Source organism: Antrostomus carolinensis, unplaced genomic scaffold, assembly GCF_000700745.2.
Source record: "Antrostomus carolinensis isolate BGI_N321 unplaced genomic scaffold, ASM70074v2 scaffold28181, whole genome shotgun sequence".
In the NCBI taxonomy this organism is placed as follows: Eukaryota; Metazoa; Chordata; class Aves; order Caprimulgiformes; family Caprimulgidae; genus Antrostomus; species Antrostomus carolinensis.
Genome location: NW_010292469.1, coordinates 1 through 11,680, shown reverse-complemented (window position 1 = coordinate 11,680; position 11,680 = coordinate 1). Strand labels below are relative to the sequence as shown.

At 43.7% G+C, this 11,680-nt stretch overlaps 1 protein-coding gene across 1 annotated transcript in view; it reads right to left on the bottom strand.

Annotated features, from left to right (window-relative positions):
* Positions 1-11,441, bottom strand: part of ALG9 (ALG9 alpha-1,2-mannosyltransferase) — a 27,407-nt gene extending 15,966 nt beyond the window's left edge. Inside the window, exons 1-8 of the mRNA XM_029087222.1 lie at positions 11,416-11,441; positions 11,095-11,229; positions 8,879-8,967; positions 7,791-7,926; positions 7,333-7,420; positions 7,085-7,190; positions 3,054-3,176; positions 985-1,139 (exon numbers count right to left, since the gene is read on the bottom strand). Coding sequence (XP_028943055.1) covers positions 985-1,139; positions 3,054-3,176; positions 7,085-7,190; positions 7,333-7,420; positions 7,791-7,926; positions 8,879-8,967; positions 11,095-11,229; positions 11,416-11,441 — 858 coding nt within the window. The remainder of the gene's footprint in view (positions 1-984; positions 1,140-3,053; positions 3,177-7,084; positions 7,191-7,332; positions 7,421-7,790; positions 7,927-8,878; positions 8,968-11,094; positions 11,230-11,415) is intronic.
* Between the last annotated feature and the right edge of the window lie 239 nt (positions 11,442-11,680).

Below are 11,680 nucleotides of genomic sequence, written 5' to 3'. Positions count from 1 at the left end.
TTCCTGCAGCTCTTTAACAGAGGAAAGATGAGTAATTTTGAGCTTTGGGAAGGTTTATATCAATCTATATTAGTGCTTTACCCTATGAAGTGTTTCAAGTGATATTTTCTAAACATCCATTTTCAGGCTCTTCCAAACATTCAACACAATTTCCCAATGCCTAAACAACACCAATTTACCTTTTTCAAATCAATGAAGGATTTCTACTAGGCTACAACAAAATGAGTTTCCTACACACACACCCCTGTCCCTTAAAGATTGCTTGACAGCAGACAAAGGCAGCACAATGCTATAAGCAAGTTACTAATCTCTTGGACGTGGGCCAACACAACATCACAACTGCTCCTCACCAGAAATTCCCACTTGGGATGGGAGAACAACTCACAGTCATCATGAAATAATTAGTGGCAAGGAAATATTCTCAACCATTTATCACTTCACACAGTCCTGGACAAGCTTCTAATGTGATCACCTTATAAAGCCATAAAGTTTGACCTTTTTTTGCTGGGCTGTTAAGCAGTCTGCACTGAAGTCCGAGATTATTAGATGAGCTTATTCTGTATGACACTCAGGAGGGAAATCCCAAATATTTTTGCCTTTACATCACATTTTACTGAGGGCCAATAGCTTTCCACATACTCTCAATCAACCTGTACAGGAATATTATGGTTTAACTTGTAACATCAGCAACACACATACTTCAGTATTAGAACAGCTGTGCTTTTTGCTTCCAGCTTCTCAACACTTTATCCACGAAGCATGGTTCAAAAATGAAAACTGTACCAGCTAACAGATTAAAGACAACGATCAAAAGTTATGCATAGGACAGTTCTGAACTGTGGAATCACTTGTAGATTGTGCCACAGACACAGATATTCTGCAGATGTTCCCAAACTGTAGGAAGCAATGTTAAAGAAGTCCGTGAGCAGTTATGTTTCCTAAAGGTATGAGCTCATTAAAAAAACATGCTCCACTAAAAATTACCTGAAGAGCAGACAGAGCCACAGCACCACAGAGGCAGATGAGGGGATAGATGGGAAAGAGAAACCTCTCTTCTTTGTGGGGCTGACTGAAGAAAATCATGATCCAAATGTACATAGGAGCTAGCGTCAGCCAGTAGGGACGGCCTAGATTCTGAACTGAAAGAAACAAGCACTCAAAGAGTAAGGTAAGAATGAGGGGTTTATCCCATTACCCCTCTTGTACAATCACATTTCACTTTCAAAAGCCCGTTCTTCAGACCTAAACTATTGTCTTCAGACACGAACACACCACGTTCTGAGCAGCTGTGTTGTTAAAAATCCACGTAACATGTCCAAAGTCAGTAGATAATTTTGATCCGAGAGTTTTTGTAGATTTCTACAACACTAACAATTTCAACAGACTTTAAAAGACCAAAAGCAGAAAATAAGGGACTACATTACTGAATTCAGGCAAGAGACAAAGCCCATCAGGAACTGACATGTCTAAATGGGCAGTCAGAAGTACTAGATTTCCTGTTGTGTATTATGCTATACATGCAAATAGCAAAAAGGGTCTCCTCTGGATCTACCCTTCCACTTAGAAATGGTTGTTTAGCAACTGATGTTTCCACAATCTTCATTGCTTCATTACAAAAATAACAGCACGAGAGGTCTCTCAGGCACCTTCTGCTTAATGGAGGAAACAACCGATTCAAAAATAACAACAATTACCCTGAATTTTAGTCACACTGAGGAGGGTTCTACACCACCTGACAATTTTCAGTCCCTTTTCTGCCCCCTTGCTACTCCCAACAGCAGAGTTAAGCAATTAAGCTAACTGGCATTTCACAGGCAGCGAGAACAAAGCACTTGGCAGAAGTGCTCCTGCTGTTAAGTACAAGAACACCAAGAGAACAGCAGGAAATCTTGCATTTACAGGATCTCCTACCGAGCTTTTACTGGTTTCTGACAGTATGTTGGTCATATCCAAGGAACAGATATAAGGAAATACCCATTAACATACATTTTCAACAAGGATTATGATGTTAGTGTTTCTTGTATTCAGTTAAAAAAATAATAATCAGAGAGCAAAGGACCAACTGGAGTGATGAATCTGGAGGCTGCTGCTGACACTTAATGAATCTTCCTTAGGAAAACAGCAAAGAATTCACACTTACCAACACCGTTTTCCTCTCTGGAGTCACTTGCCAAACGCCATGTGTTCAAACTGATGTCATTTTATTTAAGAGAAAGCCCACAGTGAAGCAGGGAATATTCTGGTTCCTCCCTTCTCTACTTTCAGTAGATCTACACCTATGGGGACACTTCCCAAAGCATGGGGTAGCAAGACAGTCCTGCCAGGGCTCAGTCCTGCAAGTTGAAGAGTGCCTTTCACAGTGAACAGAAGAGTCCAGGTTCAATCTCAACATGGGTGGCAGTAACAGAGACCAGAGGACGCCTATTTGTGCGTTCAGTCCCAACAATCAGAAAGGAAATAACTCCTCTGTTGTCTCATGGTGCTGCAGAAAACATTCTGGCAGTGATATAAAAAGGTAACAATGGAAGAGCCAGCAAAAGGTTTCCCAAATAACTCTAAAGGCTACCACTTCCAGCTGCAGATAAGGTGGAAACAACAACGGGTACATAATTTCTTTCCCTTTTAAGACTTCCGACACGGCTCTTTCTAATGCATTTGCATGTCTGGCTGAAAGTTATGCACCATACCACTTGTTAAGCTCACTCTGGGTATGGATATTTCAGCCTTGATAACAGATTGTTCTTCTTGAGGTGGAGGCAGGGAACACAGGAATCATCCTTAAAGAGAAAAACATGTTTCTGCCCTTTTCCAGATAGTACATAAGCAGAGGCATCTCGCTGCATGTACTTTCTACACAGCCACTCCACTGTGGGGTCAATACTGAACTAAGTAATGAGCTCTAGGAACCTTCCCATTATTCCAAAGATTTTCTTTGTACCTAGTGTCACTTCCAATAAGGGAAAGCTGCTCTTTGGCAGGTAAGCTCCCCCTTTAGTAACAAGGTTGACATCTGGGCTGTCTGTGCTTACCTCTCACAGCTCTCTTGCACTCACCATGAAATTTCTGAAGCAGACACTCCATGAGATAAGTCAGTGGCAGCACAAGCAGTGCCAAAATAAATGCCACATTGAAATTCAGAAAACCATTGATGAAATAGAAGCACCAGGGTTCAGTACCTAAAGGATGAAAAAAGGAAACGAGACTTAAAATACAAGCATGTATGAAATGTAGATGTAACAGCAGCTTAGTTCCTTCTCTGCCTGTCACAGACTGACATAGGCTGCAGCAGACATCAATCCTCCCCACTGCAAGCACAGTGAAACCAAAGAATGGAAAAGGTGTGGACAGAAGATCTTGCAGCTGGACAGAAGATGCAGTCCCATGGAATGAGCCTGAGCCATCTCAAAGCACTCTCATGGTTCTGCCTCTCACCCATAAAACATGAGAGTTAGTCAAGAGCCATACAAAGGCACTGGAGTATCTCACAACCATGTCTGCCCAAGAAACTTCATTTTCTTCCTTTCCAAAAATTATTTTTCTCCTTCCTTTTTCACTGGGTCATAGTCAGGATCACATCTGCTGCTTCATACGTCAGGCCACTCTAACAGTCAGCCTTGCCCAGCACAGTTCTGTGACACAGAACTCACCGTTGCCTTAAGAAAGCCAACACAGCAAGAAAGGGGCAACACAGCAAGAAAGTAGAGGCAGAAACTTGTAAGTCACAAAACCACACAATGTTAAATAGAGATCATTGTAATTCTGGAGTGCTGATGTATATGCCATGTTGGCAGAGAGAAAAAATGGACTAAAAAGGAACAAGAAAAAGAGTTCACATTCACACTTCACCCCAACAAAGACTCTGCCACTGAAGTTCATCCAGATTGTAGTTTTGGAACCTCCTTAGAGCCAACTCTATTTAAAATTTCCCTACTTCAATTTGTTCTTACAGTGTAGCTTCAAATACGAGCAAGCCAACTCTGCCTCCTAACATGACGTACTGGTTGCAAGCTTTGAAGGATGTAAATGGGAAGAAATTCCAGTCCAACTGTCATTTATTTGGACTCTTAATTCAGGATGCTTAAAATCCTGAACAATAAGGAATGCCAGTTCCTCTCCACACATTTGCCACTCTCTCAGTGTGATTAGCTCAATCAGTCAGTAAATGACACGCGGGGGCTTTAATCACTGCACTGTTGTGACATGTGTCACACACTGCAGCAATTTCCTGCAATCAGAGCCACTTAAATAGGGTCCACGTTGAAATTAATCAGACAACTCAAAAGCAGCAGTGAAAACCTGAAACCTCTGCAGCTCCTACAGCTAAATATGATTAGAAGCTGCACTAGTAACATCAGAAACATGTTGTTGGAGTTACTAAGGCCAAGTCCAAGCAACTGAGGTTCAATGAGGAAACCTTTAGCTATTAGCACTGAAAGCAAATAGCAACTAGAGATTTGGATTTTGGGGAGTAGGTGGACTTAAGGGAGTGCATTACTAGAAATTCACCTTCTCTCTCTCTCTCTCTCTCTCCACCTGCCTCAGTTCTCACAAGTCCCACACAAGCACAACCCTCAGCCTGTGAGAGGCTGAACATGGGATACAGTAGACTGAAAGATCATGTCAAGTGATGCACATGACAGACTTATCTGTACAGCAACGTTGCAACAGTGCCAATATCCCTTCCTCCTTCTCTAGACTCTGTTGGTAACTCTCCAACACACCTTCAGACCAGGACAGATTTAACCTCCTGCAAGGATCCCACGTGCTAGAGCTCAGCAGATGTGGGCTGCAGGAGGGAGACTGATGAAAGCAGTGCAAAGAACACTGTGACCCAGTCAGTTCAGGGCACTATGGTGCAATGAGGACAACCAACTGGAAACACTGTCAGACACTGAGCCAGAAGCTTGTTTGAACTTTGTGCTCTGTGACAGGCTCTGGGAGCACTTCTAGAAATCAAACTTGCACGCATGCTAATAGAATTTAAGCAGCTATCATGCTGCAGCTTGACCACAGCAAGGGTGAGGTTGGCTCAGGACAAAGCAGAGGAGTTGTAAAATAGGCTTAAACTAAGGTGCCCCACCCTGTGTTTGTCACAGGCTAAAAGCCTGCATGCAGACAGGAACTGTAGCTCAACTGTTAAACTGCAATAATTTGATCATGAGTCACAGCCCTCAATCTGAGCGAGTCCGATTCAGTGCTAGTAAAATAAACACTCTGCTTTCTGCATTTCATTTATTGTCACTCTATTTAAGAGCCAGGACTCAACAAAGCAAGGTGTCATATAAACAGCTCCAGCACAGTCCACCCAAGCTGAACAAAGCTTCCCAAAATGCCATTGCACTGCAAGTCATAGCCAAGGCTCTGATCACAGGAAGAGAGACAAAACTTTTGGCACAAGTTGTGCATTTTTAGAACATATGTACACAAAATCATCCCAAAGCCTCACAATCAGGCTTACAGATATACACTTAGGAGCTATTTTCCTGTGGCTGTAGAAACCTAATCACCCCAGGGAAATATTACTTGCACAGACTACTTTTATCCAGGAGTACATTGCTAAAGGCAAAAGAAAAATAAAAAAATCTCAAACTTTGGCTGCAGAACTCCAGTCAAAAGGAAAAATACTGTGGTGCTTACATTGAAGATGATATGGGCTGATGACATTCCAACCTCCAGCAGTTCCTGCTCCCATCACGTGAAAGTTGGGAAATCCCAGCTCCAAAGCCAAAAGGGATTGGACAGCCTTTCATCTTCCCTGCTAGTGTTATTTTTCACAAGTGTTTTGAAGCTCTCTAAACACACAGTGCTGTCCTGGCCACACTGCATTAGAGAGCAATTTCAAGTAGGCTCTTCTACTAGCCTGAGGATGTTATATGAATGTCACTATGAATAAAACACTTCAGAATAGATTGGGCCCTGGAGGCTTCTGGAAACAACTCATGCACCAGTGTGGAAAAGGTCAAGCATGAGCCCATGCCAAAACCTATCAGAGAGAGAGCCTGGAGTTTCCTTACAGAAAATTCACAGCAACAAACTTCAGAGCTTTCCTGCAGAGATGAAGTACCATGGCAAAGCAGCTGCTGCCCTGCAATGCCACAGCACAAGTAACAAATCACCAGTTGGCACCACCCAAAACAGCCCTTCAAATGAACCAAATATGGCCTGCAGAGCACTGCCAGAGAAAGCCTTGCCACTAGCCACTGCTAAATCTCTCCTAGAATATCCTGTCAGGGCTTAAAAGAGATGACACAGGGACCCTGCACCCTAAACTCCCTGAAGTCTCTGCCAGCCCCTTGGAAACCCTACTAGAAATAGAATACTTGTCTACTCTTCAGCTCTAGAAGTACATGATGTGAACAACTTCATGCAGCGGCAGGTCTCAAACAAACACAGCATTGCCATCAAGGTTCAGACCTCAGATTTGGGTCACACAGTATCCTAAATGGCCAGCAGCAGGGAATCCCTCATAGGCAGATGATTTGCCTGCAGGTGAGATGCATTTATGGTAACCTCAGATTCTGCTTGCCAGCAAAGCTTGGGCCACGGAGTGACAATAAGCAAGAACATTTCCAAGGCACAGCATGGACTCCAGAAATCCGCAAATGACAAAACAAGGGGAAATGGGTTTAAACTGAAAGAAGGGAGGTTTAGATTAGATATTAGGAAGAAGTTTTTCACTGTGAGGGTGGTCAGACACTGGAACAGGTTGCCCAAGGAAGCTGTGGCTGCTCCTCCCTGGAAGTGTTGAAGGCCAGGTTGGATGAGGCTTTGAGCAACCTGGTCTAGTGGAAGGTGTCCCTGCTGATGGCAGGGGGGTTGGGACTGGATGATCTTTAAGGTCCCTTCCAATCCAAGCCATTCTATGACAGGGCGCAGAAACCCGACAGCGGCCCGCAGATTACCAGCTCGAGAGGGACATCCTGTGGCAACAAGGTGGAACTGCGGCCCTTGGAGCCTGCAGGCTGCTTCTGCTTTAGACTACATCAGAAAAAGGACTGGCAATCACGACTAGGTGGGCCACGGTAGCAAGACAGAAGCAGGAAAACCACTGACTCCCTTTCCTGTCTTGATATTTTGAACTCACCATAGAGATCTGGTCCATGAGAGGTGAAAACATTGTACAAAACAATGTTGAGAGGTGCAACTACCAGCTTCCCATAGTAATAGCTGTCCACAACTATCAACGGCACCTGGAAGAAAGCATCTGTTATTTAAAGTGCCAGAAGCTTTTGGCTGTACTGCCCAAAAGCTCCATGTGATTTTCTTAATGGAACCCACTCCTTCTACTGCAAGCTCAATCCATTCCCTCTTTGCGTTGTTTGAGGCACTTACCAAAAACAGGATCAAAGACACCAGACACCAGTTTATGAAACTTTTCCACCTCTGCTTCAGTATCAACAAGTCAAAGGCAATAGGAAGCCTGAAAGACAGACCAGATATCAACCACAGACTTTGTCTTTCTCTACCACAGGTTTTCCTGCCCCTTCAAAACAAGTGGGGCAGCAGCTGGTGGAGAACCATTACTTCACCAGGATTTTGCTTCTACTCCATAATCCAGTCACCCAACTCAGGTCTTATTCTGAGTATATTAGGATCACGAAAGCTTCCCAACCCAAGCTCTTCAAAAGCAAAGAAATCAGGCTATGGAAGCCTGTAGCAATGATCTTGGACTAGGCTGGCAGCTCAGCCCCTGCTAGTTTTTTCTTCCAGCTCTCCAGCCCCCAAGTTCTCCCCCACCAGGCAAGAAACATTTGACAAAGTGCAAAACTCTTGAGCCCTCCTCTCCTTACCCAAGAGCTGCACTGAAGGGCCAACCCAGAAGGGCTCCAGCAGCCACACCCAGCACTGCTACAGAGGTCTTGTCCATATACCAGCCAGTCATGGCAATCACTGTGGTGTACATGCAGAAACTGCTTGGGAGGAAAGCTGCAACACAAGGAAAGAAAGGGGTAAGCACATTTTCCCACAGCAGGAGAACTGCACAAGGCCAAGATAAGGCTAACCATCTCTCATTTGTTCCACTGGAGTTGGGATGCTATACTGGACACATTCATTTCAGTGAGGGGGTGGGGGGGAAGAAGCAAACACACACAACTCTTGTAGTACGAGTGGCACTCAGCAGTGGTAATCAGTTGACAGCATCCAGATACCTCTTATAACACTTGCTGCTAGGCTGAAAAAAATGAAACAAACCTGCTGAAGGGGCAGCAGAAAATGTGAGCTGATTTGGTACAACTGGGCAGAGACTAGTGGGAAGTAAGTGAAGAATGAGGAGAGCTATGACCCTGCCAAAACAATGAAGGGAAAGTCCTTCCTCCACCCACCATAAACAAACAAACAAAAAAAAAGGTAAAATAAGACACCTCAGCATTCATAAGTTGTCATATTTCCCTTTACATTTCTGTATGCATACAATACAGAAAACCTTTGCTCAAAGGCTCTCTTAGCACTTGACTCAATACGTACAGCAGGTGTTGGTGTTTTACAAGTCTTACAGTGGTTGACTAGGCAAACGGGTACAACCAGCCAGAGGGGACAGGACACAAAGGCAAATGACAACGCCAAAATATCACCCTCCTTCCTTGGATTAAAATACATTCAAGGAAGGCAAGACCCTGTTTAAAAGACATGGCCCACTGCAGAGAGACTGGAGGCAGCAATAGAAACAAACACGCCCTGGAAATTGAAAGATACAAGACAGCAATGCAGGGAACACCATTTGAATCAACACTTATTCTGTCATCCCACTTGTCATGAGAAATACCTGCAACAGAATACAACAAATGATTGCTAGAGAGATATTTCAGTGCTGCAGTTCTCCCTGGAGCTGTCTTTGGTTTCTATAGACAAAGTTAATGGCATTGCTAAGCAAACTTACCTGCAGATGAGCAAAACATCCCAGTGCTGAGTACCAAGAAGGCCAACATAAGCCGGCTCACATGCAGCCCAAACTTCTTGCACACAGCCCTAAGGAAACAAGAGATAATTAGAGATCACAAAAACGTCCTCAGTACATAGAAGAACAGTACCCAGTGCATGCAGAACCACAAGCAATCCATGGAGCATCCCGAGAGCTTTAAGGTGGGTGATTCTCATTACTCAGCTGCTGAAGGCAACCTGAAGAGCAGTATGACTGCCTCTGGCCTGGGGTTTCAGATCCTCCCAAGTTACACAAGCGCAAACCTTTGGAAGAGACTTGGCTTCTATCAGCATCAGTTGCGCTCGTGCAAATCTCAGGAACTCAAAGAGTCTCCACTGCTGGAGCAACATCAATCTAAGATTTTCAACCCTCACAAAATCCCATAATGAAAAAAAGCCACAGCTCACATTCTTAAAACCAGACTATTGCCAACAGAAGAGTCATGCAAAGCAATAGTCTGAAAGCCACAAATAGAAAGGCTTAGACAAGACAATTGTATGCTCAGGCTACTGCTTTTAGTGGATGTAAACACCACTGGCAGATACATTACAGACAGCAACAATCAAAGTATTCCACTAAAATTCACTATGGTAAGCAAACACACCACCAGTCTCTCCTCCAGCAGAGCTCAGTTTACAACACTCCCACCCTACTTGCTTGTATCAGGGAGAAAACAAGTGTAGTTGTAGTGGAGATGTGGGAGGCAGATCTAAGAACAGAGTTTCATACTAACAGTGGAATTCCTACCAACATATCATTAAGCTATTATGAGAACACATACTTTCAAGGCTCACTGTGAAGTAGCCCAATTTACCAGACACATCTACACATGAGCTTCAGAGTGCATTTCCTGTGGCAATAACTCAGTATGTTACTCACATTGCTCCAGAACATTCACTGCAGACAGCTTCCAATACTCACTTGTAGAAGTAGAGTTCACAAATGCAGCTCAGGAAGGCCAGGAAGCATCGGAGGAAATAGAAGATAAGAACCTAGGAGATATACTCATAGTCTGAACAAGACTTGCAAGGAAACTTATGCAGCTATTACTAACAAGTCAGTTTCAAGAAGATAAGTTCTGAACAGGATGGAACAAGTTTGGCAGTGGTGAATGAGCCTGTTCTTCTGGACCCAGAACCTGCACCAAGGGATACTGAAGATCCTGGCAGCTCAAGGCCCTCTAGCACTAAAGTCCTTTACAACAGAGAAAGTGAACACAATCCACTGAACTTAACAGAACCAACTCTCTTTTGTTTGCTCTTGTGCAGAAACATGCTGTCTACATTTAGCCCGTAACCAGGGCTAGATTAGAGCACTTGCTTTATCAGCCAATGACTCCTTCTCAGCTGGGAAAGGAATCAGACAACAGGAGGAAAGGCCCGTGGGCTGAGATGAAAACAGATTTAATGAAACAGAAGTACACAAAGTTACACTCAGCCCAGCAAATGTACAGTAGTCAGAATAAACAAAAAAAGAAGTCCTCAGAGACAGAATGAAAAGCAAGCCCCTCTAGTGATGGTAACCTGCAAAAAGACAAGGAGAAGACCCTCCCATCCTCAGTAAACTTCTCCCTTTATAATGAGTGTGATGTTTATGGTATGGGATACACCTGTTGGCCAGCTCGGGGCAGCTGCTCTGGCTTTTGCCCCTCCTACCTTGAGCACCTGGCTGACTCGAAACTGCCAAAGGCCTCCATACCATGGCTGGCCTATGATTGTATCCTGGCAAAACCAAGACACTTGCCAAGTACAGCACAAAGCAGAATACACATTCAGTGCCTTTTCTTTTACATTTCTGTAGGTTCAGTTTGCAATATCCCTTGAAAAATACTAGGTTTTTAATAGTTTATTGGAAAAAAAAAAAGTCATTGATAGCTGGCATAGAAAAACAATATGGGCTTCTAAAGCATCGGAGTGAAGCTCAGAGTAACTGTCCCCCTCAAAAGGCCTGTCTGGGACAGCTTTTTAATCAAGCCAGAGCCTGACAGCATTTCCCTGCAACTTCCCAATCACTTTTCTTTGGATCCCGTTGAGGGAAGTTAGTGTTTGTAAACAAATCATTATTTTGCAAACACTAGTTCTCTTAGCTATGACAACAAACAGAGCAGATGTTAAACACAGACTAAAAGCATGTTTATTCTACACAAAAGAAGCTTTCACACACATCTGATTTACCTTGTTAGTTTGTAGAACTCTAGCATGGAACAAGGCCGGTAAGGCATGAAGCCACAGGTAAGCATAGGAGCGGATGGCATAGGCTGGAGAGTATTCCCATGTCTGAAATCCCTTTCCATAAATGAGGTAGTGTGTCTACAACGGAGAGTAAATACATAAATAAATATGTAGCACACAGTTCTGCATTCACCATCTCTATATTCTCCAGTAAGAAAGTTTATCTTTGAAACACGGAGATTAGCACAAGGTTTTAGATAAGCGTGTATTTGCATAAGCCAACTACAAATTCCCAAGGACCTCCAAAAAGAGAAAGTCACCCACCGGTTCCCAGTAGTTAAACGTCTCATCGCAATCAGAGATGTTGCTTAAGAGAGCAGCGCAGAACCTGGCTGAAATGAGACACTTGAAAGCTGTCGATCCTTCAGGGGCCCAAACTTGTCCTGCTTTGCTCCCAGGTGATCTAGTCCAAAGACAAAACACAAATTTGCACCAAGAAGACTCAGTAACAGGAATCTAGACCAGCAATGTGACACTAGGCAAAGAACCGGCAAGTGTATTTGTCCTGGTTTTGCCAGGATAGAGTTAA